The sequence below is a fragment of the Sciurus vulgaris genome, assembly GCF_902686455.1.
Source record: "Sciurus vulgaris genome assembly, chromosome: 5".
NCBI classification, from domain to species: Eukaryota; Metazoa; Chordata; class Mammalia; order Rodentia; family Sciuridae; genus Sciurus; species Sciurus vulgaris.
The window spans coordinates 67,036,886-67,063,534 of NC_136465.1; the positions used below are offsets into that span (position 1 = coordinate 67,036,886).

A 26,649-nucleotide genomic window follows, 5' to 3' on the forward strand; every position below is an offset into this window, starting at 1 on the left:
ATTGGTTCCTTTTAGTTATAAATCACAATAGAAGCCATTCTGATAAAATTATACAAGCATGAAGTATATCTTAATTCTAATTAGGACCATTCTTGTGGATGTACACCATGGTGGGATTCACATAAATATTTTCATATATGTACCTAGAAAAATTGCATCAGATTCATTTCACTTTCTTATTCCTATCCCCTTTCCCTTCCCTTCATTCCCCTTTGTCTAATCTACTGAACTTCTTTCCCTCCCCCCACTTATTGTGTTTTAGCTTTCACATATCAATGAAAACATTCGACTTTTGGGTTTTTGACAGTCCCATCACTCCTATTATCTCTACCCAGTTACAGTTGTTTAAGTTCTAAAATGGGCTAGATATGACTCTCTCAAGGATCCTAAACAATATGGTAAACATATATAAACTTTACAAAACAAATAAGGATAAAAGCTAGTATTATTTATACAACAAGGTACTTTGTCTATATTTGTTTATTCCCTATGAAACCTAAAAGGTATATTGTTATTTCTATGTTACTTCTGGGAAAGCTGAAACCTGGAGAAGTTTAGGTAACTTAACTAAACTTACAAGAAGTGAAAATAGTTAAACAGTTAAAATCCAAATAATATGACTCTACAGCTCACCTTTTAACCCATACCCAAGTATGTCCAAAAATAGAAATTAATCTCTCTCCTGAGCAGAAGGGGGTTATCAGAAAGTCTTTATGGAAGAGATGGTTTATTAGATTCTGTGAGACTCAAATATAGGAATAAATATTATTGTGGCCCATAAGAAGAATGGGGAAGGGTAGGCATGAGCAGGATAGAAGGCTTTCAAAGGTTGAAAAATGTGGGGCAGAAACAAATATATCCTTCAGTTTGGTTTAGCCAAAACATAGGTATATGAAGGTGTAAGTTCAGGAAAGAATTTGATAGAGTTCAAATTTTGATGTGGACGTGATTCTGAATTAACGGTAGTTAGAGTCTGTGCTTACCATGTATCCAAATATAAAATGGGGATTATTTTCCCTCAAATTTATCCCTTTGAAAAAAGGAGAATTACCGTGAGTTCAAACCTTTATCATACTCTCATATTACATAGCTTTCATCCTTTATTTTGGACAACCAAAAATGTTAATGAGATAAAACAGTTGAGAACAACTGTGCCTATAGAGACTTTAAAATGATAGGGTTTTTGATTTATTGTGATTTTTTTTTTTAAGCTAAGATTAAACATCAATTTGACCTTAATTCTTAAGAGAATGATTTCACTATTCCAAGTGCATATGTCATTATAAACAACTTGATTAAAAGACTACTATATTATAGAGGCTGGGGTTGTAGCTCAGTGGTAGAGTGCTTGCCTAGCATGTGTGAGGCACTGGGTTTGATCCTCAGCAGCACCACATTAAAATAAATAAAAGTATTTTGTCCATCTACAACAATAACAACAAAAAGTTAATACAAGGGTTACATGAATATAAATCTATAAAACAAATGCAAAAACTAATACTGTTCAAGCAAATGCTTGTTACTTTAAATTTTACCTCAAGACACAACTTAAGGGAAAGTGTTATACCAAAAAAAATTAAGATTAATTTTAAAAATTAATATTTGAAGAGTTTAAGGGAGGGGAAACTATTTCTGAATTAATAATATATTTGTATAACTGATCTCATTTCAATGTATAAATTAGTGAGTTAGATAATTATTGATGCTTCATTCACATTCCTTAAAGTTTGAATATATTCAAATTGAAAAAGTTGTTTTTTTTAGCGTCTCTTTTTCAATAGGAAAATAAAGAAATTATCTTATATTTAGAGTTGGCTACATTATATATCTTAGGTTCTAGGGGAAAGTTTTATACAATTTAACAGCCATTTGTTCTTGGGGTTTTTTTTTAATGTTAAATTAAGATACGCTGTCAGGATAATAGGAGTAAAGCAGCTGAGCATGGTGGTACATGCCTGTAATCCCAGTGACTTCGGAGGCTGAGGTAGGAGGATCACAAGTTCAAAGTCAGTTTTGGCAACCTAGTGAGACCCTTAGCAAGTTAGCAAGACACTGTCTCAAAATAAAAAATAAAAAGGACTGGGAATGTAGCTCAGTGATAAGAAGGACTAGGGTTATAGCTCAATGATAAGTACCACTGAGTTCAGACCTTAGTACCAATAAATAAATAGCAAACATGACTGCTTTCACTATTATTTCAGTAGTTTGGTGATAATTTGTTAATTTCAATTGATATAATAAGAAAGAAGTAAGGAATAAAATAAGCCCCAAAATTCTGTAGATTTGTCACCTAACAAAATCCAAGACAACCACTAAGGTAGCTATGGGTACATAATAAATATACAAATTGATATTTTATCTCTATATAAGCAGTAACCATTTATTTGATGGATATATGAGGACAAATAAAAGACTATAGGTTGTAACATTATTCTTAAGTAGCAAAAAAAAGAAAAACAACCAAAATGTTCATTATTAACAGATTATTATTTATAGGAAGGACTTGGTTTCAACAACAGAAGAGGTACCTCTGTGTAAATGACTATTTGTACATTTAAAAAAAAAAAAAAAATCCCTGAAGGCAATATACCAAACCACTAACAGTGGTTGCGTCTGGAGACTAGGATTAGGAGTATTTTCATTTGACTCACTTAAAATTTTTATTATAAACACTGTTGATTTGTATATTAAAAGAAAAACTTAAATATGGTTACTAGTACTACAAAACCTTGGAAGTTATAAGGTTCAGATTGTTCTCTTTTTTTGGAAGTGGGGTACTAGAAATCAAACCCACTGGTGCTTTATCATTGAGCTACATCCCTAGGCCTTTTTATTGTTTATTTTGATACAGGGTCTTACTAAGTTGCCCAGACTGGCCCTGAACTTGTGATCCCCATGCCCCAGCCTCCCCAGTCACTGGGATCACAGGTGTGTGCCACCATGCCCCAGCAAAGTTCAGATTTTTGTTAGGCAAAAGAGGCCATTAATTTTAGAGATATAGTTCTGTTTTGTTTGCTAGATTTTTTTAAAAATGTAGTATTTGGGTAAATACTAGTAAATACTAGGGAATACAGTAAATACTAGTATTTGGGTAAAATTATATGTACAGGCCTTACACATAGTTAATTCCCAGATGTCATTCCCTTTGCCCCATTTTAAGTTGAATGATAGCATTCTTGTTTTCAAAAAAAGGAAACTTCATATTTGCAATAAATGAGCAGTCTGAGGTAAAACTAAAAATTTGAAACTATCTCCTCATTCAAAACTCTATGCTTTTCTCACTATTTTGTTGTAGCTGTAATAAGATTATATAATCGATAAAATAGACTAAAAGAGATTCGAGGAGGAGAATAGATTAGTCTAGTGTAGGAGCCAAAGTGAGAGCTGATTCCAAAAGATAAGGGAAAAGTGGGTACACATGTGGAGTTGGGGTAAGGAGCTATTTGGATATAGTGTCTAAATCTCTTTGTGAAGATCTACTGTTGGAGTGAGGGCAATGTTGGTTTAAGAATCAGTGGTTTCTGAAGTTTGGGAACCTTCATTCATTTTTCCTAATGATACCATCACAAAGAACATCAGAAGAAAAACATGTAAGAGGAATTGATGAATTTGGTTATTATGTTAAATTATCATTAACAGATCCTGGGGACTTTAGTTAAATATACTTCTTAGAAACATACTATTAATGATTTGAAATAAAAGTGAATCGTGGGCTGGGCTTGTAGCTCAGTAGTAGAGTGCTTGCCTAGAGTGCTTGCCAAGGCACTGGGTTTGATCCTCAGCACCACATATGAATAAATTAAAAAATAAAGGTCCATCAACAACTAAACAAAAATATTTTTTTAAAGTGAATTAGTTGGACAGGGTGGTGCACTGCTGTATTACCAGCTCATGGGAGGCTGAGGTAGGAGGAGCACATGACTTCAGGAGTTTGAGACTGGCCCAGACAACAAAGCAAGACCCCAACCTCCCTCCCAAAACAAAGAACTGAATCATCGTATTTTATTCCTAACAGCAGGGAATACAGCATGCAGCCCTTCCTCAACAGACAGTACAGTATTCACTTCCACAAACGACAGCCTCCACTGAGGCCACGACTGCACAGCCAGTGAGTCAACCTCAAGCTCCACAGGTCTTGCCTCAAGTGTCAGCTGGAAAACAGGTAAACTCTTAATTTCTGAAAAGAAGTTAAAGATGCTCTACATATAATTTGTCCTTTCATATAAATGGACCTCCACCCTCTATAATAGTGAAATATCCATTGAAGTTGGTTAATCTCACTGCAATAATGAAGTAAAAATTCACTCTGTTTACACATATGCATCACAAATGGATATATACTGACAGCAGCAACAGTCGAAGGATGTTTTACTTTAGGTTTATCAGTATAAAATAGAGTTAGAGGTGTTAAAACCTAATGGTTAGCTGGTATAGTAGTGAATGCCTATAATCCAGCTACTTGGGAGGCTAAGGCAGGAGGATCAAAGTTTAAGGCCAGCATGGGCAACTTAGCAAGACACTGTCTCAAATATAATTTTTTTAGGAAAGAACTGGGGACATAGCTTATTGGTGGAATGCTTATCTAGCATGTGCAAGGCCCTGAATTCAATTCCCAGTAACACACACACACACACAAAATCTTGATGGGTTAAATAAAAGTTCTGATAACTGAACCTATGCCATTCTCTGGAATGTGTCCGGTGTATCTGATATTGCAGGTTTGCAATTATGCTTTGTTTTCAAGTGGATTTCTAGACTGTTTTTCTCCCCTTACTGCCTTTTGACAGTAAGTCATAAAAGCTTCTTACATGAAATGATGCTTTTTTATTTTCTTCCAAGTGTAGTCCTTCTAATCACTTGAAAAGTATCTTGTAGAAGGTATACTTTTCTGAATGGCCTTTATTCAATTTATCTATGGGTACCATGGTGCTTATACATGCACAGTGTATCGTTACTTATAATATTTCATATTTGAAATACCATCAGTATAAAATGCACCATTATTTTATGTACCACTGAGTACATACCAACACATCACCAACTGTAAGATATATCCCAATTTTTCAAATGTTGAAAATGACCAGGTAGTAGGGAAAGGTTATTTTGTCCTAGAATCAGTGAAATATGTTAATTATACCTACTTTTTATAGAGCAGCTAGACTTTTGTAGAAGTAATGTGTACAGAGTCTAATTCCACTGGGAAGAAACTGCTTTCAAATTTCATTAGCTACTTCAATAGCAGTTCTAGATTTAGGGATAGGAAACATGCCAATGAGTTATGGTATGTAAAATATCTGCCAATAAAACTATTGAAAACAAATAGCGACAAAACCCTTGCCTATGGAAAGGTTTATTTTTTATAGTCAGTGATGAAACATTACCAGATTTTTCTACAGTGAAAAGTTTAGAACAGTAACCAGTTTATTATATCCTTTTTGTATCCTAGTATTCTTTTTTTCCTGTTGTTATGTGGCATATTAACTTAAACTAATGTATGCAGGGTTTTGTTTGTTTGCTTCCCTCTTTTTGGCTAATACACAAATCTTGCTTTCAGCAGCCTTGCTTTAAAAAAAAAAAAAAAAGTCTGTCTGTTTTGTTTTTCTTTACTTTCTCAGCTTCCAGTTTCTCAGCCAGTACCAACTGTCCAAGGCGAACCTCAGATCCCAGTTGCATCACAATCCTCAGTTGTTCCAGGCCACTCTGGTGCTCATTTCCTTCCTATGGGACAGCCACTCCCCACTTCCTTACTCCCACAGTACCCTGTCTCTCAAATTCCCATATCAACTCCTCATGTGTCTACAGCTCAGACAGGTTTTTCCTCCCTTCCCATTACAATGGCAGCTGGCATTAATCAGCCTCTGCTCACATTGGCTTCATCTGCTACAGCAGCTGCGATCCCAGGGGGATCAACTGTGGTTCCTAGTCAGCTTCCATCCCTTCTGCAGCCTGTGACTCAGCTGCCAAGTCAGGTTCACCACAGCTTCTACAACCAACAGTTCAGTCCATGGGGATACCAGCTAACCTTGGACAAGCTGCTGAGGTTTCACTTCCCTCTGGAGATGTTCTATACCAGGTACTGTGTTAGCTAGCAAAAGAGGAGAGCATTAGAGGGTTGGATTTTGACAATAGACAACCAAAAACCTAAAAATCTAGTTGAGTATCAGAACAATAACAAAGGTTACTGATCTTAACTAGAGAAGCTAAAACAGTAAAGTTCTAAGAGTAATGTTTGATGACTCCTTACCCATTTTTCTTAATACACAACCTGGGAGAAAAATGGTTCAATGTTCATTGTAAGCTGATTGAATGCTAAATATGGTTAGCCACAGTATACCTGGCTGCTTTTTTGTATATAGATGGAGTACGAGTTGGCAACATGATATCAACAAAAAAATTTCAGGGTTTAGATTTGGAAGATTAACATTCCATATATGACTGGAATGGCTAATACTAGGAGGAGTTTGCATTCTTCCTCGTAAGATTGGCTAAAAAGTAGATATATTTCTAGAAGGAATTAAGTTTATAATTCCTATTTAAATAATCTCCAGGAGGGGAAAAACCAGCAATTTAAAATATGATTGTAAAAAGCTGGCTCCCAAACTGGAACTGGTCTACCATTTCATTTCAAGTATGATCTTTAAGTGTTCTTTAGATTATTAGTAAGAGAATGGGGCTACTCTTCTTTGCTGTGTGCTTCCTGCCCCCTCCTTTTTGCATGTCTTGCTGATTTGCTAATTTGATGTCCCAACCTGCACTAACTCACCTTCCTCATTTCTATCACAGGGCTTCCCACCTCGACTGCCACCACAATACCCAGGAGATTCAAATATTGCTCCCTCTTCCAACGTGGCTTTCTGTTTGCATCCATTCTACAATCCTATCCCCTCCCATGCCTACAGAAGCATTGGCTACACCAGGTTATTTTCCTACAGTGGTGCAGCCTTATGTGGAAATCAAATCTTTTGGTTCCTGTGGGCGGTGTAGGGAGGACAGGTTCAAGTGTCCCAACCAGCAGTGAGTTTAGCACAACAACCCCCCACTACATCCTCCCAGCAAGCAGTTCTGGAGGTAAATGGAATTATTGCATGTTTATATAAAAAACATATATATGATGGGATTAAAATAACAAAGGAGAAATAGACTCCCCTGATAAGAGCTAAGTTGGAGACCATGTCAAACTAACTTCTGAATGACTTTTTCTTACAGCAGAATGAAATGCCAATGTGGGGGCCTTGTTGCCACTGGCTGTTCTGTTGGGAAGTGAGTGTGCCTTGGAGAAGATTAACCTTGTTAGCACTTCACTTCTTTAGCTAGTACTTTAGCCATTGTTCTTGTCCTTTCACAAACTCTTACCATTGGGAGTCAAAAGAACATCTTATCCTACTGTGCTCTCAGCAATCATTTTGCCCTACTAGGAAAAAAGGTCTGAGTTCATCTTTGCACTTTGCTCTGCCTGCCCTATTGCACACTTTTGACAAGATGCTGGCTGCATGGCAAGTTGTAGTTTCACATTGCCTAGCAATATAGGTTGGCTGACTTCACATTGTGCAGTCTTTACCAGAAACTAGCTTTAGAAACTTCCTTTGGAATTTTCAGATCACTTTCTCTAGATGCTGAATATTAAGAATAACTAGTAAATTTACTGCTTCTAGGACTTAGGGGAGGGATAGGAGGAAAAAGAGGGATCTTATTGGGGGATCATTATCATTATAAATAATATTACCACGAAGATTTGAATTATCCTTTCCATTCACAGAGTACTCAGGGAGTCTCTCAGGTTGCTCCTCCAGAGCCAATTCCAGTAGCACAGCCACAGCCTACCCAACCTGTCACTTGGTTTCCTCTATAGACAGGTAGGTAAAATCAAAATTCTCTTCTGATTGTAAATGGGATGGTATAAAACATTAAAATATCAAACCCTAAAATCTCATATTGTAAACTGAACTTTTTTTTTTTTTATTCAAAGTACACATTCAGATGTTGCTTCAGGTATGAGTGATGGCAATGAGAATGCCCCATCATCCAGTGGAAGGCATGAAGGGAGAACAGCAAAACGGCATTATCGAAAATCTGTACGAAGTCGCTCTCGTCATGAAAAGACTTCACGCCCAAAATTGAGAATTTTGAATGTAAGTATTGACGACTTTGCAACTTTGATAGTTAAAGGAACTTAGCACAGAGAAGAGTTTTTGAGGTTATCAAATCAAAACCACTCATTTCATAAAATAAAGATCCCTTATGTTTGCTCAATATATGATTTATATGGCACCTTTTTTTATTTAATCCATACAATTCCTTTTGTCTGTCACATTTTTCAGAAAGTATAATTCATAAATCTGATAGTCAGCAATTAATATCATTTAAATAATTCTTAGGGCTCAGGCAAGAAGAATAGAGTGTTTTAGTCTATAGAAAAAAGACTTCATATTCCTTCTAGACTCTGCAGTAGAAGATAAATAAGTGGCCCAAAGGCTGACATCATCTTACAGGTTTTTCTTGCTGCCAGTTTAAGTATTAGTTGAAGTATTAGTGCTTTAAGTTACAGTAATACCATGTGTCCTCAGACATAAATGTGTTAGTCTGAATGACTTTTTTCTCAGAGTCAGTAATAAAGCCAAGTATAGTCTTCTGAAATGAAGTATCTTTCTTTTCAGGTTTCAAATAAAGGAGACCGGGTTGTAGAATGTCAGTTAGAGGCTCATAATCGGAAAATGGTTACATTCAAATTCGACCTAGATGGTGACAACCCTGAGGAGATAGCAACAATTATGGTATGTCTGCATTTGGAGTTCCAAATTTTCCCTTAGTACTTCATCTTAGTATCTATTGCCCTAGGCAACTATCCAATATTTGTAATTCATGTTTTATAGTTAAGTATTTCACCTAACCTGTGATTGAGATATTTTTGTGTAGAATTTGTAATTATTCATATTTCAGTACTAAGTATTGAAGTTCTTAAAAAGAAAAGAGCTGCCAGGCACTGTCGCTGAGACAGGGTGGTTGCAAGTTTGAGGCTAGCCTGGCCAATTTAATGAGATGTTATCATAAAACAAAAAGTGTAAAGTACATAAAATAATATAAAATAAAATATAAAAATGGGACTGGAGCCTGGTGTGGTAGTGCACGCCTATAATCCCAGCAACTCAGGAGGCTGGGTAGGAGGATCACAAGTTTAAAGCCAGCCTCAGCAACTTATCGATGTCCTAAGCAACTTACCAAGACCTTGGCTCAAAATTTAAAGTAGAAGACGGTTATGCTCCATTTGTGTACAGTGTGTCAAAATGCATTCTACTGTCATGTATAACCAATTAGAACAAGAAAGGAAAAAAAAAAAAGTTTAAAAAAAATTTTTAAATAGAAATAAAAGGGCTGGGGATGTGGTTAAGTGCCTGGGTTCAATCCCTGGTACCAAAGAAATAGGAATAGAGATGTAGCTCAGAGGTAGAGCACTTACCTAGCACATGTGAGGCACTTGGTTTGATTACCAACAGCACAATAAGAAAAAAGGAGGGAAGGGCTAATTAACTTAAATACCAAACAAGTAATAATACACTAGATATTGCAGATGGGGTAAAAGTCGTGAAAGTAGTAGTTGAATGGCCTAAAGCTTCAAATATGTCATATTGATCAGAAGGACATCATTTGTTTTACAGGTGAACAATGACTTTATTCTAGCAATAGAGAGAGAGTCATTTGTGGATCAAGTGCGGGAAATTATTGAAAAAGCTGATGAAATGCTCAGTGAGGATGTCAGTGTGGAACCAGAGGGTGACCAGGGATTGGAGAGTCTTCAGGGAAAGGATGATTATGGTTTTTCAGGTTCTCAGGTAAGTTCACCAATCCCATAGGGAAGCTTTACTTATATAAAATATATCTGTAGTGCTAAATTTGCCTTGCAAAATGTCTACTTATATCCCATTGTGCCTGAGAACAAGCATTCATGTTCATTTCATATGGTGATTTGCTTTGTCTAATTATTGAGATTACATTTGAAAATGAACTTACTTTTTGTTTGTTTTTGGTTTTTTTTTAGAAATTGGAAGGAGAATTCAAACAACCAGTTCCCATGTCTTCCATGCCACAGCAAATCGGTGAATTTCTTTTCTCATTTGTTTTTTACCTTTGACTTAAGAATAGTGAAATATTAAAGTTTCATGCTGGTTACAGTTATATAACAGAAATGCAGTTAAGTGATTTGTTTTTATTCAGGTGTTCCTACCAGTTCTTTAACTCAAGTTGTTCATTCTGCTGGAAGACGGTTTATAGTGAGTCCTGTGCCAGAAAGTAGATTACGAGAATCCAAAGTTTTCACCAGTGAAATACCAGATACAGGTGAGGATTGATTCTGCTATATACTGAACATAAATCCTACAGCATCATCTGTTATGGTGGAAGCTTGGTCATCAAGCAGTAGCTCATGATGACACAGATAATAAAAACAAGTAGAAATCAAGGTTTTTAAAACAACAAACATAAGGAGTAGAGAACTATTTAAATAAAGGATTAAAGAAAAGCCAGAAAAGCTAGCCATACAAGATGCAACCGGTGTCTAATACTGTATTATGTGTTTCTTTTTTTAGAATTAATATATATGTTTTCCGATTACTCCATTTTTTTTCTGAAAATAAGATATTCACACAAGCTATTTAATCAAACTGCTATTCAACTTTGCTGTTTTAGAACCTGTCATTTTAAATATTAAATATTAAAGAAATATTAAACCTTGTTGATAACATGACATTGTTGATAATCAAAAAATAGGTTGTTAGTACAATATTTAAATCCATCCTTTTATAATTATGAAGGACTGTAAATATTTGTATATTTTTGTTTTCCTTTGCAGTTGCTGCCTCTACACCTCAGGGCCCTGGAATGAATTTGTCTCACTCTGCTTCATCCCTTAGTCTCCAGCAGGCCTTTTCTGAACTTAGACATGCCCAAATGACTGAAGGACCCAACACAGCACCTCCGAACTTCAGTCACACAGGACCAACATTTCCTCCTTTCTTGGGTAGCATTGCTGGAGGCCCAATCACAGTAGCAGCTACACCTTCAGTATCAGTCCCTGTATCAAGCAGCTCTCTTAATGACATTTCCACATCAGTAATTCAGGGCTGAGGTTATAGTGCCCACTGGAAAAGGGATTGCTGGAGTTGCCACCAGCACAGGTGTGGTTACATCAAGTGGTCTCCCTGTACCTCCTGTTTCTGAGTCGCCTGTACTTGCTAGTGTGGGTTCAAGTGTCACCATACCTGCAGTTGTCTCAATGTCTGCAATATCCCAGCCAGTTCAGGCCCCCACATCTGGGAGCATTGTTTGTAGTACAGGCACTTTGCCTTCTATGACAGTTTCAACAACTTCAACGTCTGCAGTGGGCAGTGCTGCTGCCCCAGGTGCTAAGCCTCCAGTTGTGTTTATCTCAGCAGGCAGCAGGCACTACTGGGGTAGCTACAGTAACATCAGTTTCTTACCTCCACTCCATTCCCAACCATAACTTCACAGCCATCCCTTCAGCTTAGCAGCAGCACCTCTGCCCCCACCCTAGCTGAAACAGTGGTGGTTAGTGCACATTCACTGGACAAAACATCTCATAGCAGTACAACTGGATTAGCTTTGTCCCTCTCTGCACCATCTTCCTCTTCCTCTCCTGGAGTAGGAGTGGCTAGTTCTATTTCTCAGCCTGGTGGAGTGCATCCTTTAGTCATCCCATCAGTGATAGCTTCTACTCCTGTCCTTCCCCAAGCAGCAGGACCTACTTCTACACCTATGTTACCCCAAGTACCCAGTATCCCACCCTTGGTACAACCTGTTGCCAATGTTCCTGCTGTACAGCAGACTCTCATTCATAGTCAGCCTCAACCAGCTTTGCTTCCCAACCAGCCCCACACTCACTGTCCAGAAATAGATGCTGATATCCAACCCAAAGCTCCTGGGATTGATGACATAAAGACTCTGGAGGAAAAACTACGGTCTCTCTTCAGTGAACACAGCTCTTCTGGGGCTCAGCATGCCTCTGTCTCACTAGAGACGTCACTAGTAGTAGAGACTACGATCACTCCAGGCATCCCAACCACTGCTGTTGCACCAAGCAAACTCATGACTTCCACTACGAGTACTTGCCTACCACCAACAAATTTGCCATTAGGAACAGCTGGTTTGTCAGTTATGTCAGTGACCACACCTGGGCAAGTTTCTACCCCAGGTAGCTATGTTTCAGCCCCAGTCAGCACTACATCAGGAGTGAAATCTGGAACTGCTCCCTCAAAGCCACCTTTAACTAAGGCTCCGGTAAGATTCTTGTTAAAATAATTAGATAAATAAAATCACATTCATGCATTTTTCAATTCAGCCTTGCAGATTAATAATGTAGTCACAAAGCTTTGCAGGTTATAAATGTAGTTATAGTGGTTGCTCAGGTTTAAAAATTTGACAGCAACTTCAGGGCATGAACACAAGATTTTTCCATTTTTTGAAATGTATATTATCAGGTATAATGCAGACATTTCTCTTGAATTAGTATAAATTAATCAGTATCCCAAAGAGGAATTAAATATATCTGTCAACATACTAATAGTAGTTTGCCACTTTGTTTCAATTGAGAATAAAGGAAATTTTCTGCTGTTATGGGTTCCACATAGGAAACAATTTGGGGTTTATAAAAACTGAAAGTGATAGAGGAAGAATCAGTCTAATCCTAGGAATAAAATAACAAGACCATATTTTCTAATAACGCTGTGACAGATTTCTTCTCATTCTTCCATCTTCAGCATCACTGATCTTTTCCAAAAATAACAAGGCTATAACCTTGTTATGGCTACTATATTCTGTATTTCAGCCATCTTTCTGCATTGCTATTGATGTGAAACTCTTTTACAGTGGGGTAATACAGATGTTTCTCAACTTAAAATAGGATTATATACCTAATAATAAACCCATCCAAAAATTGAAAATATTAAGTAAAAAATGCATTTAGTATACCTGCCTAAACATTGTAGCTTAGGAACACATACATGGTAGAATATCAGTTTTTTACCCTTGTGATGTTGTCTCACAGCTGTCTCACTGCTGCTGCTCAGCATCACAAAAGAGTATCATCCCACATTTTGGCAGCTTGGGAATAGATCAAAATTCACATGATGGTGAATGCCTGTTGTCCCAGGTACTGAGGAAACTGAAGTGGGAGGATCACTTGATGCCAGGAGTTGAAGATCAGCCTACTGGGCAGTATAGTGAGACCCTGTCCACCCCCCAAAAAATTCCGTGCAATGGGCACACACCTATAATCCCAGCAACTCGGGAGTCTGAGGCGGGAGAATCACAGGTTCAAGGCTAACCTTGGGTAATTTAGCAAGACCTCATCTCAGAACAAAAATGACTCTGGGGATGAAGCTCAGTGGTAAAGCACCCTTGGGTTCAATGACCAGTACACAAAAAAAGGAAAGGAAAAAAATTTCAATGTATGGTTTCTACTAACATATAACTTTTGTACTATTGTAATTCAAAAAATTTTAAGTCAAACCATTCACCCTATATAAGGGACTGTCTAGAGTCTTTACTTGGAAGTTACTTAATAGTATTAGATTTTTGATGCCTTTTCTTATCAAACTTGCCTCTGGTTTTATCTAAGTCAACCTCGGAATTGTTTACTTTTATCTTTCTTTTTCTCAGTCATCTTAGCAGATGCCTGGTGATACTGTATCAAATGAATATTTGAAGTATCTGTGCCTCTTATGTGCATATAGACTTTGTCCTATTTATTTACTCTAAAGAAAAACCTTTCATTATATTTTTATTCATTTCAAGGGTATTTCATAGTAACCCTTTTAATAATATATTTTATTATATCTTTTATTTAAGACCGATATTAAAGTATAGCTTAGGTGATATCTTTTATTTAAGACCGATATTAGAGTATAGCTTAGGTGATAACTATGTACATTTTATTCTTATGTTTCTGTAATCAAATTAGTTGATTTGCTCTTTAGCATGCGATCTTTACTATTAGTGTCTCATGGACTTGAATTTCCCTTCATTGTCTATAGGTGCTGCCAGTGGGTACTGAACTTCCAGCTGGTACTCTGCCTAGCGAGCAGCTGCCACCTTTTCCTGGACCTTCACTAACTCAGGTGCCCCAAAACTTGGCAGATTTCTTTCTATGCCCCTACTTTCTTTACAAAGCTTGTTTAAGTTCTCCATTGCATGATCTTGGCTTCTGGCTCCTTGGCTTTGAGTTAATAACACCTTTCTTTTAAAAACCATGTTAGGGGGGTTAGGGTTGTGACTCAGTGGTAGAGTGCTTACCTAGCACATGTGAGGCACTGGGTTCAATTCTCAGCACCAAATATAAATAAATGAATAAAATAAAGGTCTGTCAACATTTTAAAAAGTCTATTAAAAAAAATAACATGTAGGTAGGGTTTTGGTTGTGGCTCAGTGGTAGAGCATGTGTGAGACACCGGGTTCAATTCTAAGTACCAGATAAAAAATAAATAAATAAAATAAGGATATTGTGTCCATCTACAAATAAAAATATTTTTTTAAAAAATGTAGACGATGATCCAGGCACCACTTAAAGTAAACTTCATTATTCTTTTGTTTAGAATATTGCTTCAAATCACCTAGAAAACATTTGCTATTTGTATTTTTTCATCTTTCATGTGGGAAGAAAATGTCAAAGTTTAACATTTTGCCAGACAACATTACTCTTTTTATCATTTACACTTTTGTAGAATAGTGAAATTATGTATTAAATGTAAGGGTAGTTTCTAAGCCTTGTGGAAATAAAAAAAATATATGTAATCAAAATTAACTATGGGGCGCTGGGTGTGTGACGCCTTGGGTCAATCCTCAGCACTACATAAAAATAAATAAATAAAGGTATTGTGTCCATCTATAACTAAAATACATATATATATACATTTAATAATTAACTATTAAAGTTTTCTTCACTGGAAAAGAAAGAATACCCTTTTTCTCTGAAAGATTGCTCATAGAGGAACTAAGAACAGCCACATAAAGTTGAGATTCCCTTCTCATGTTTACTCCTATTAATGTAGTACAAAAGTGGTCAGAACTATCTGCAATGTTTAAATATTATTTCCCTTTACTAACTTTATAATTTCACCCCATTACTAACACATTTAGTTGAATTTTCATAAGCAGAGCACTTGTTATGAGTCAGTCAATTATAACCATGAAGAAACTTCTGACATGGCACAAGCTAGTAAACTTTGAAACTGAATTAGGAATTTATTTTGGAATTGTAGTAAGAAAACCATAACTCCAACAGAGAACCTACTCCAACAGTCACCAGGTTTTGAAAAAAAAAAAAAAAAAAGTGCCTAAAAATTAGGAATTTGTCTAAATCAATTTCTTGTTAAAAACATGTATTCAAAAGCCTTGCGTGGTCCTGTGCATTCATCTATAGCAGCAGGATCACTTGAATCCAGTTTTACCAGCCCGAGCAACTAGAGTGAGACCCTGTCTTTAAAAGAAGAGAAAATATACATTCAGATTGCTCAGGAGTTTAACTTATCATGAGAAATATAGAGGATAAGGAAGGATAAATAGATAGTGCCTGAAGATAGATGCAGAAGCATAAATGAAGTTTATGTAAGAATAGGTTGATAGAAACCAAGATGATGTACAAGTAGAGACCGTGAAGGGTAAGAAAAGGATATGCCCCAGAGGTGCATGGCAGTGAGGCATGGTTAAAAGGATAGAAATAAACCAGACTTCCTTGCTGCCATCTGTAAGGTGGAAGTATACATGGTATCATTTGGAGATTTTAATATCCCTTGATAGTGGCTAGACCTGTTAATGTCATTTTTTTACTCATAGGGATATACAGAAAGGTGTATAAAACTGAGAAAGAAAATAGGGAACTTGGAATAAATGTTTCAGAATATATTTTTAAAGACAATTTTTTTTAAGGACAAATATATTTTTAAGGACAAATTTTTCTATCACCGAGTGATATCAGCAGAAGATAAGACTTGGAAGCCTGCAAAAACATAGTATAGTTGAATTACTCTTGATAGAGGATTGTAGTCTTGATCATCATAGCATTATATAAATTTTGGTTTTATTAGGTTTTATTTTCAGTAAAAACAAATGTTTATAATGTAAAGCATAAAATAATATGGTCCTATATAAATTCATTATATATAGTAGCTCTGAAGGTGCCCAAAGAACTTACATCTACCATAACTCTTTTTGCTCAGTCACAACAACCTCTAGAAGATCTTGATGCACAGCTGAGAAGAACACTTAGTCCAGAGACTATTACAGTGACATCTGCAGTTTAATGTAAGTGTTTAAAAACCTTGATAAAATCTTATAACCTGAATGTATACTTCTGCAACCAAAATGAAACCTGAATAATTCCTAATACTTTAACACCTATTCAGAATCCCTGCTTGTTCCAAACAAGCAAAATGAGACAGATCAATTAAGATTAATACCCTATTGTGTAACTGTGGAAAAGATGTGAAAGATACTTTTTATGTATCTCTGATTAGTATATATCTCAGATCAGATTATGCATTTTGTATTTATATTTTTCAGTAGGTCACCGCTGTAATCCCAGCTACTAGGGAAGCTGAGGCAGGAGGGTTAGAATTCAAGTCCAGCCTAGGCAACATAATGAGATCCCCATTTCAGAAAAGAAAAAGGAAACAGCTAGTTTTCTATGAATGTAAAGTTATACTTTCAAGTGTTCTGTGAGAAAAATTAAGAAAGCAATAAAGAAGGATTAGACTCAAATTTCCATCTATAAAAAACTGCCTTTCTGCCAGGCATGGCCACATGCCTATAATCCCAGTAACTCTGGAGGGTGAGGCAGGGGAATCTCAAGTTCAAAGCCAGCCCTTAGCAATTTTGTGAGGTCCTGTGGGTATATTTGGCAAGACTCTGTCTCAAAATAAAAAGGGTAAGGAACATGGCTCAGTGGTTAAGTGCCTCTGGGTTAATCCTGGTATCAGAAAAAACAAACAAAAACTGTTTACATCAGACTTATTTTTTGGTTGTAAAAGAAAATTCCTTTAGACATAAATGTTTCTTCACTGTATATTATCTTTCTTCCATTTTTTTTAAAGACCAGAGAAAAGGTAATAGGTCAAACGTATAAAAATGATTAAAGCTAAAGATTTTGTGGTATCTGTGTGTGTATGTGTTTTGCAGCCTGTGTCCATGGTGGCTCCAACAGCAGTTACAGAAGCAGGAGCACAGCCTCAGAAGGATGGTGAGAAACATCCTTCTTCTTTATTACTACTCCCAGTCCTGCCTGTGATTGATAATATAGGTTACTGTTTCAAAGGCACAGTTTTTAGCCTGTGGGTATATTTGAGACTGTTACAAGAAACATTTTTATGTATTTCCATGACTGAGGAGCATTGATACTGTTATCTGAAGCATGAAATATTAACAGATTAGTCTGGTGCAATAGCACATGCCTATAATCCCAGCGGCTTGGGAGTCTGAGACAGGAGGATTGAGAGTTTAAAGCCAGCCTCAGCAATGGCAAGGAACTAAGCAACTTAGTGAGACCCTGCCTCTAAGTAAAATACAAAATAGGACTGGGGATGTGGCTCAGTGGTCAAGTGTCCCTGAGTTCAAATCCCCGGTACCAAGAATAAAACAAACAATATTAGCAGATCAATGAGTCTTTTGTGTTGTTATTGGAACAAGGAGATTATTATACAATGGGGCAGTGATAGTTTCTTAGCATAGACCTTTTGTTCTTAGCTAGGCGAGATCCTTACAAGATTAGAATTGAAACACACTTATAAAAGTCATTTACAACTAAATTCTTGGCTTTTGTGACAGTGAACATATAGAGTAGAGATCAGCTGGAGAAGCCAGAATAACATTTGTACAGAGATTAAATATAAAATTTAAATTAACTAGTTTAAATATTGGTTTTATTTTCAAGGCAATTATATTTTGAACTGACTCATTTTAAAGCAATAACTTACAAATAAGTGGAACAGATTAGAAATTCTAGAAATGGACAGAATAAAGGAAACTAGACATCAAAACATACACCATAGATATATACAATAAAATTGATTAGTTAAATTTACCACCAAATAAAAGGGAATGTAGAATGTAAAGAAAGTAACCTTTTAAATCATCAAGCAGATGGGATATTTCAACTAAATAGCCATCTGGGAAAAACTAAAGGTGAATTACTAGCTTAGTCCAAAAAAAAAAAAAAAGTCTGAATGGATCACAGATGAAAACTGGCATAAAAATAGTACTATAAGAATACACCAGAGAAGTATTTTCCTTAATTTTTTTCCCCAACTGTCTAGAGCAGAGTCAACAAACTTTTCTTTTGAGGACCAGATAGTAAATATTTTAGACTTTTCAGGGTGCAGTCTTTATCACATCTTATTCAGATCTCCTGGTAGAACTCCAAAGCAGCAACAGACTAACACAGATAATTGAGTCTGGCTATGCTCCAGTATAATTTATTTATGAAAACAGGCAGTAGGCTGAATTTGGTGCACTGATCATAGTTTGCTAATCCACTGATAAAGATGAAAGTGTTAAGTTTATGCTCAACCTAAAGCGAGTAGTAATAGATTTTAAATTTGTTGAATGGAGTAAAAATGCCATTGGGTACAAAAATAAATGAAAAATTGAGGAAATACATATGTGGTGGGGGGGGGGGGGTCTGAGTGTGTCCTTATCACAGAAGGGACTAGTTTTGCTAATATATAGAATCTGACCAGGCACAGTGGGCACACTTGTAGTCCTAGCAACTCAGGACTCTGAGGCAGAAGGATCACAGGTTCAAGGCCAGTAGTGGGACTATTCCATCTCCAGTATTGGGGTGGGGTGGGGGTTCCTAAAATTCAGCATGGACCAACAAATAAAATATACAGAAAAATAAATTTAGGCATGAAAATACTTAACTTCCTCAATGATAACAGAAATTAAAAGTATAAATGATAACATTTCTCACCTCTCACTGGTAAATTTAAGAGTTTAGTTACCACTGGTAAGTCTTTAGGGATCAATTTAATAGTGTCAGTCCAAGTTTTAAATGCAAATTATTTAATAGTTCATTCCTTAGTCCACATATCTTTTAAGAGACTATGTATTAGAGCCCTTTTTAAATAGCAAAAAATTCTGAAGAATTTAAAAGTTCATTGGTAGAAGCCTGATTAAAATATGGTACACTGAAAAATACATATATGGTACATACATAAAATTCAGAGCTTACGCATCCACTAAAAAGAATGAGGCATTGATAGGAAATACTAAGATCATTGCATGGAAACATAAATCAATGTTCTAGCTGTATATTAAGGAAGATAGATGCTGAAATATGCCTATAATATCTAGAATTAAAACAGAGTTGTTCCTGGGGAAAAGGACCTGAGTGGCTTTGAAGTTGTTTAAACTACTTATGAATGATTCTGAGAACTGTACTATCCTGTTTTAGGACTTCACCTAAGTGTTGCATTGAGAAAATAAATTTAAACTTGGTTTTCATTTTAAAGCAACTCTTTAATAGCCTATATTTCTGGCCAAAAGGAATAGAAGCTAACTAAAAAAAAAAAAAAAAAAAAAAAAAAAAAAAAGATGATAATTTATGTTCCTTTTCTATGTATTTATTTCAGTTTCCCAAGGCACAGAAGGCACTGTCCTAGCAACTAGTTCAGGAACTGGTGTTTTTAAGATGGGGAGATTTCAGGTATGACAATCATTACTTTGCCTTGATTCCCTCTTTTTCAGTGTAATTGTATATATAATAAAATTATTATCTACCTATCTGGAACATAATTGCCAGTCTAATATAATTATTTTATATAGCACCTGATAACTGCCATTTTCCTGTCATAAAAGTAATATAAAGAAACAATAGATACTCATACTAACTTTTCAACCCATCCCACAAGATTATTTGTTCTTTCTAAAGCTGACTGCTGCTTCTCTTCTGAATATTTTCTAATTCTTTTTTCCCCAAATGGTAATTGGTTTGCCTAACCATTCTCCTATTGTTGGTCATTTCTAATTTTTCCAACTTAATAAGGAAAGTAACAGTGAACATCTTTTTTCTTTCCTCCTTTACCGTTCTGGGGATTGAATCCAGGGGCATGCTACCATTGATCTATATTCCCCAGCCTTTTTATTTTTTTAATTTTGAAGAATAGGGTCTCACTAAGTTGCTGAGGCTGACCTCAAATTTGAGATCCTCCTTCCTCAGCCTCCTGAGTTGCTAGGATTACAGGTGTGCTCCACCACGCCTAGCTGAACATCTTAATGTGTAAAAACATTTTCTATATTTAGGATAATTAAGATTAACTCTGTAGTGAAAATACTGAATCAGCATCAAATGATACCATATTTTCTTTTCTCATCTGATCCAACCAATGAGCATTTTCTGGCTCTTAGTACGTAGAGTTAAACAAGCTTTGCAAATATTTTTTTTAAACTGTTTTCAGAGCTACTTTCATATTATTATTATGATAGCCCTTGGAGTTGGGGATAGTAGGTGATATTTTTCTCATTTTCAAACTGAGGGGTTTTTGGTTGTTTTTTGTTATTGTTGTTTGTTTTGGGGAATTTTTGTTTTTGTTTCTGTCTGTTTTGTTCTATTTTTTCATTTCTGGCCATACTGGGATTGAGCCCAGGAGTATTCTACCTCTGAGACTTTGAGCTCCATCCCCAGCCCCCTTTTCTTTTTACCTTATTTTGAGACAGATTCTGGCTTTAAGTGGCCTAGATGGGCCTCAAACATGAGACCCTCCTGCCTCAGCCTCCCACGTAGCTGGGGTTATAGGCAAGCATCGCTGATCCTGGCTATTCTGTGAGTTTGTAGTTGAGCCAAGTTTGTATCTGTAATACATGGACAAACCAGGACAAGGTTCTGGATCCTTCTTTGTACCTTTTAGTGGCTTTTGTTTGTTTGTTTTTCTTTTTATTGTTATTTTTCTTGGTACCAGGGATTGAACCCAGGTGCACTTAACCATTAAGCCACATTGCCAGTTCCTTTTACTTTTTTTTTTTTTTTTAAGCCGGGTCTCAACAAGTTGCTTAGGCCCTCACCAAGTTGGCTGAAGCTGGCTTTGAACTCTCGATCCTCCTGTATCAGTCTTCCGAGCTGCTGGGATTACAAGTGTGCACCACTGCACCCAGTAGTGATACTGATTTTTAAAACTTAGTTGCCTGGCATTCAACATATTGGATATAATCTAGTCACAAGTGGCCTTTAAGATTCTATAACCTGTTGTTACTTACTTACATTTTGACTAGGGCATGAATCCACATCCTGTATGTGACATGAGATATGAAAATAAATTATTTAATTTAGTCAAGTTAACTTGCGATTCAGAATCTACATCTCAGTACAGATGTCTGTTCTTTGTAATGATGTTTGATTTATTTTTGCAGTCAAAGATAGAAAAGACTTTGTAGAGGTTCAGTCTGTTCATTGACTGGAAAATAAAGTGGTTCTTTTTTTTTTTTTTTTTTTTAATAGTCCATGCTAGAAATTGAATGTTAGGGACTTCGGTTTTCAATCATACTTTGTGCTCTTTTTCCATCAGGTTTCAGTTGCAATGGATGATGCCCAGAAAGAGGATAAAAATAAGTCAGAAGATGCAAAGTCTATTCATTTTGAGTCTAGCACATCAGAATCCTCAGTGCTATCAAGTAGTAGTCCAGAGAGTACCCTAGTGAAGCCAGAGCCTAATGGGGTAACAATCCATGGTGTTTCCTCAGATGTGCCAGATAGTGCCCTCAAAACTCCTGCCTCAGAAGCAAAGTCAGAAACCGGGCAACCTACCAAGGTGGGACGTTTTCAGGTGACAACTACAGCAAACAAAGTGGGTCGTTTCTCTGTATCAAGAACTGAGGACAAGATTGCCGAAGCAAAGAAAGAGGGACCAGTGACATCTCCTCCTTTTAGGGATTCAGAACAAGCTGTTCTCCCTGCTGTGATACCAAAGAAAGAAAAGCCTGAACTGTCAGAGCCTTCACATCTAAATGGGCCATCCTCTGACGTGGAGGCTGCTTTTCTAAGGGGGGATGTGGATGATGGTTCAGGTAGCCCACACTCTCCCCGTCAGCTGTGCTCGAAGAGTCTTCCCATCCAGAATCTAAGTCAAAGCCTTAGTAATTCATTCAATTCCTCTTACATGAGTAGTGACAATGAGTCAGACATTGAAGACGAAGACTTAAAGTTAGAGCTTCGACGACTACGAGAAAAGTAAGTATATTTTATCCTGTGAAAGACTAATGGCACATTGGATCCTAGTGGCAAGATTAATGGTCCTTTCACTACAATATATGGATGTGGTGGTATTCCTTCTAAAGAGAAGGTGATATGCAAAAGTTCAAGTTATTTGAATATAGTTCATTCAGTTGTCTTCTCATCAGAACCCAAGACTTTTCTAGTTATGGAATTTCTTTAACACCTTTATATTATCTCTAATGTTATTTTTTTTATTGTGCATATTTTATTAGCCACTTTGTTTAAGTAACAAAAAGTACTGCTTGAAGGAAGGCCAATTATAGAGCTTAGAAATCACACCAACTAATTACAGTTTATTCACATCTCAAAATTTTCTAGAATAATAAAAATGAGGACAGCAAAATAAAAAAAAAAAAAGATTAAAAGAAAGATAAAAACAATACCCAGAATCATCATCACACATCTGAATTCTTTTTCTGGAACAATACAGTTGATCCAAAGGAAAATAGTCAAAGTCATTGTAATTGGAAATGTTTCCATTTAACGATAACATGTGAGGTGGCCATGTCAAAACTAATTATTTTCATTATATTCTTCACTTTCATTAATAAGAATTTCACCATCTGCTTTTGTGTTTATTTCTGGAGAAGCACTTCAGACATGAGATTATTTTGGGTGTTTCTTAAATGTTTATAAACAATGAATTTTCTGAATTAATAATCAGGAATATTAATACTTTATAGAAGTCTCTTGTCTAAAGTGAGTTATTTTTAATGCAAGAAAGAAGAAAAAGTTACTTAAGTTAAACAAGTATTAAGTTTACTCTCTAGAAAAGATTTTTATCCAAAGTTTATCCATATTTAATAATCCCAGTATTTTCACACTTTTTGCTCCATTGCATGTTAACCACATTATAATTGGATTAATAGAGAGCATTTTCCAAAGTTCCCTGTACTAGCAATGTAGCCTTATTCATCTGATTTATTTTGCCTGGAATTCCTGCCAGACTGCTCTTCCCAGTCCTGCCCCCATCCTCAAACAATGCTTAATTCTTTCATTTTCTACGTCAACTCCTGTTTGTCCTGCAAGATTCCTTTCAAATCTATTTCTGAAAATATTTCTCCATTCTCTAATAAAGTCAAATACTATTTCTTTTATCCTACACTGAGTTATATACATTCTTCAATTTTATCTTTACCCCATTCTTTTTTTTTTTTTAATTTGCTTCTCTTAAAAATACAAGAATTCATCCAAGCAGGAACAATATTCTCTCCCTAATACTAAGCAAGTTAGTATTCTGAAATCCTAGGACTTAACATAATTTAGTCCCTGCATAGAAGAAATTGAATATTTCAATAAATGGAAACATATCTTCAAAGTGTTTACTGCATATAAATAATGTCAGTGGCAGGTCCCAGATTAGCCATGAACACTGTATCATTATGATTGGCCTTTTATTTCTACTCATGCATAATGGTCAATAACCATCACAGTGAAAGTACCCCTCGTCACTTGGGGGAATTCTGTCCTAACACAGTGGTTAATTGTATTTGACCACTGTATGGTCAGAAGCAAGTTCTTGATCTTGGGAAAGCTCTACTCAAGTTGTAATGTTATTTTTATTATTAGCATTTCTGATCACTTGTTATGGTTTGGATGTGAGGTGTCCCCAAAAGTCACACATGAAATAGTGTAAGAAGATTCAGAGGAGAAATGATTGGGTTTTAAGAGTATTAAAATAATCAGTGGATTAATCCCTAATGGGATTAACTGAGCAGTAACTGGAGGCAGGTAGGCTATGGCTTTGGGGTATATATATTTGTGTCTGTCAGGTGGAGTCTCTCTCTGCTTCCTGATCACTGTGATGTAAACTGCTTCCGTCCACCACCCTCTAACACCATGATGTTCAGCCTCACCTTGAGCCAGCCAAAATTCTATGGACTAAGACCTCTGAAACTGTGAGCCCTCAAATAAACCTTTCCTCCTTTACAGTTGTACTAGTTGGGTCATTTAGTCACAGCAGCGAAATAGCTGACTAAAACGTCACTGTTAATCTTTCCTGGCTGTTTGTTTAGCTACCAAATGAACCTGGTAATGGCATTGGGAAGTATGATTATGTTGACAAGTTTTATTAATTTTATTTATCAAATTGAATCAGAATAGCAAATTCACCTGTCCTGCATACACTTCAAAGATCAGGAAATATTGTTTCCATAACACCTTATCAACTATTTGTGGTTGGCTAGTATTTTAGTCAACTTTTTCACTGCCGTGACTAAAAGACCCAACTAGAACAATTTTAGGAGAGGAAAAGTTTATTTGGGGGCTCATGGTTTTCAGAGGTCTCAGTCTACAAACAACAGACTCCATTCCTTGGGGCTCAAGGTGAGGCTGAACATCATGACGGAGTGTGTGGCAGAAGAAAGCAGCTCACATGGTGATCAGGAAGTGGAGTCGCCACATGCCAGATACAAAATATATCCCACAGCCATGCTTCAGTTCCCACCTCCTCCAGCCCTAGCCTACCACTTCAGTTACCACTCAGTTAATCCCTATCAGAGAATTAATTCACTGACTGGGTTAAGACTCTTACAACCCACTTTTTGCATTGTCTCCTCGGAACCTTCTTTATTGTCTCACACATGAGCTTTTGAGGGACACCTCACATCCAAACTGTAACAGCTAGGAACTTAATGGAATATGTCTTGCGTAATGGAGACTAACAAGGTGAGTTGATAAACTAGAATCTCATCATAGTACATTTGGGGAAAGGATGTATAACTAATTAAATACTTAAATGCAGATTTTAAGATATATTTTAATTATTTTTCAAACAAAAATGGTTATAATATTTTTAATCACGTTTCATTATCTTTTGTAGACATCTTAAAGAGATTCAGGATCTGCAGAGTCGCCAGAAGCATGAAATTGAATCTCTGTATACCAAATTGGGCAAGGTTCCCCCTGCTGTCATTATTCCCCCAGCTGCTCCCCTTTCAGGGAGAAGAAGGCGACCCACTAAAAGCAAAGGCAGTAAATCTAGTCGCAGCAGTTCCTTGGGAAATAAAAGCCCACAGCTTTCAGGTAAACAAAAAAGCCCTGGACCAAGTCAGCCATCTTTTGTTTTTGTCTCCAACTGTATATGTGACCTAAGAGTTTGGCAAAAGCCAAATTCTTGCTTCCTTGACTTTTTTTCTCCCTATATTTATTAAATCTTTTTTTTAAATATGTAGAGGTAGTCTGGGTGACTACAGTGGCTTTTCTATTGTAATGTTCCTGCTACTAATAGTCTTCATTTATTAGTTGTTCTTAAGGATGAACATTTAACTTTGCCTATTAAAACATAAAACCCACATTTAACCAAAGTTTTGGGCATTTGGAAATAAATATAGAATCTTCGATATAATGCCTAAGTTGATCATAATTGCAAGTGGGATGATTGTGAAAGGCATAGATATTTGAGTGTGTCTAAGTGGTAACATCCTTGATGCAGCTTTTTATTTCAATTGTTTGTATTGAGATAAAGAATTCACCAGTGATTATAGTCAAAGATATTTAAATTATAATCTGTTATAATAGATCATGGTCTATTTTAATTGGAATAGTGAGTTTTTATCCTTAATGAAAGTATGTAGAGTTAACAGGTAATTAGTTGCAAAGTGAAAAAAAAAAAAAAAGGCTAAAATAAGTATTTATTTCATATTGCTCTCCAGGTCTGGTTTAAGTATATTGGAGAGCAGCCAAAAACTTCTTAGTAGTTTTCCATTCTCTGGAAGTCTTCATAGATACCCAAACCTTTTCCCTAGCATGTTAGGACCAGTTCACACAACCCATTAATAGAGATTATAAGCTAGATCAGCTAATTTGGATTCTAACCTCAATTTTTATTTATTTATTTTATTTTTATTTATTTTGTAAACAAATGGGATACATGTTGTTTCTGTTTGTACATGGAGTAACAGCATATCACTTGCATATTCATACATTTACATAGAGTAATGATGTTTGAGTCATTCCATTTTTTTTTTCCTTCCCTCCCACCTCTCTTTTGACTCTATACAGTCCCTCCTTCCTCCATTCTTGCCCCCCTCCCACCCCCCATTACGTGTCATCATCCGCTTATCAGTGAGATCATTCGTCTTTTGGATTTTTGAGATTGGCTTATCTCACTTAACATGATATTCTCCAATTTCATCTCTTTGCCTGCAAATGCCATAATTTTATTATTCTTTATAGCTGAGTAATATTCCATTGTATATATATATACCACAGTTTCTTTATCCATTCATCAATTGAAGGGCATCTAGGTTGGTTCCATAGTCTGGCTATTGTGAATTGAGCAGCTATGAACATTGATGTGGCTGTATCTCTGTAGTATGCTGATTTTAAGTTCTTTGGGTATAGGCCGAGGAGTGGGATAGCTAGGTCAAATGGTAGGTCCA

The 26,649-nt window shown here is 36.1% G+C and overlaps 1 protein-coding gene across 1 annotated transcript in view; it reads left to right on the forward strand.

Moving 5' to 3' along the window:
• The window catches only part of WNK1 (WNK lysine deficient protein kinase 1), a 141,927-nt gene that overhangs the window by 104,498 nt on the left and 10,780 nt on the right, over window positions 1–26,649 (forward strand). Inside the window, 19 exon segments of the mRNA XM_079139877.1 lie at window positions 4,016–4,162; window positions 7,757–7,829; window positions 7,832–7,853; window positions 7,967–8,129; window positions 8,655–8,771; window positions 9,654–9,827; window positions 10,034–10,091; window positions 10,210–10,332; window positions 10,844–11,112; window positions 11,114–11,412; window positions 11,414–11,468; window positions 11,470–12,288; window positions 14,043–14,126; window positions 16,224–16,304; window positions 16,306–16,308; window positions 17,182–17,242; window positions 19,641–19,705; window positions 21,561–22,222; window positions 25,089–25,291. Of these exon segments, the coding sequence (XP_078996003.1) occupies window positions 4,016–4,162; window positions 7,757–7,829; window positions 7,832–7,853; window positions 7,967–8,129; window positions 8,655–8,771; window positions 9,654–9,827; window positions 10,034–10,091; window positions 10,210–10,332; window positions 10,844–11,112; window positions 11,114–11,412; window positions 11,414–11,468; window positions 11,470–12,288; window positions 14,043–14,126; window positions 16,224–16,304; window positions 16,306–16,308; window positions 17,182–17,242; window positions 19,641–19,705; window positions 21,561–22,222; window positions 25,089–25,291 (3,478 nt within the window).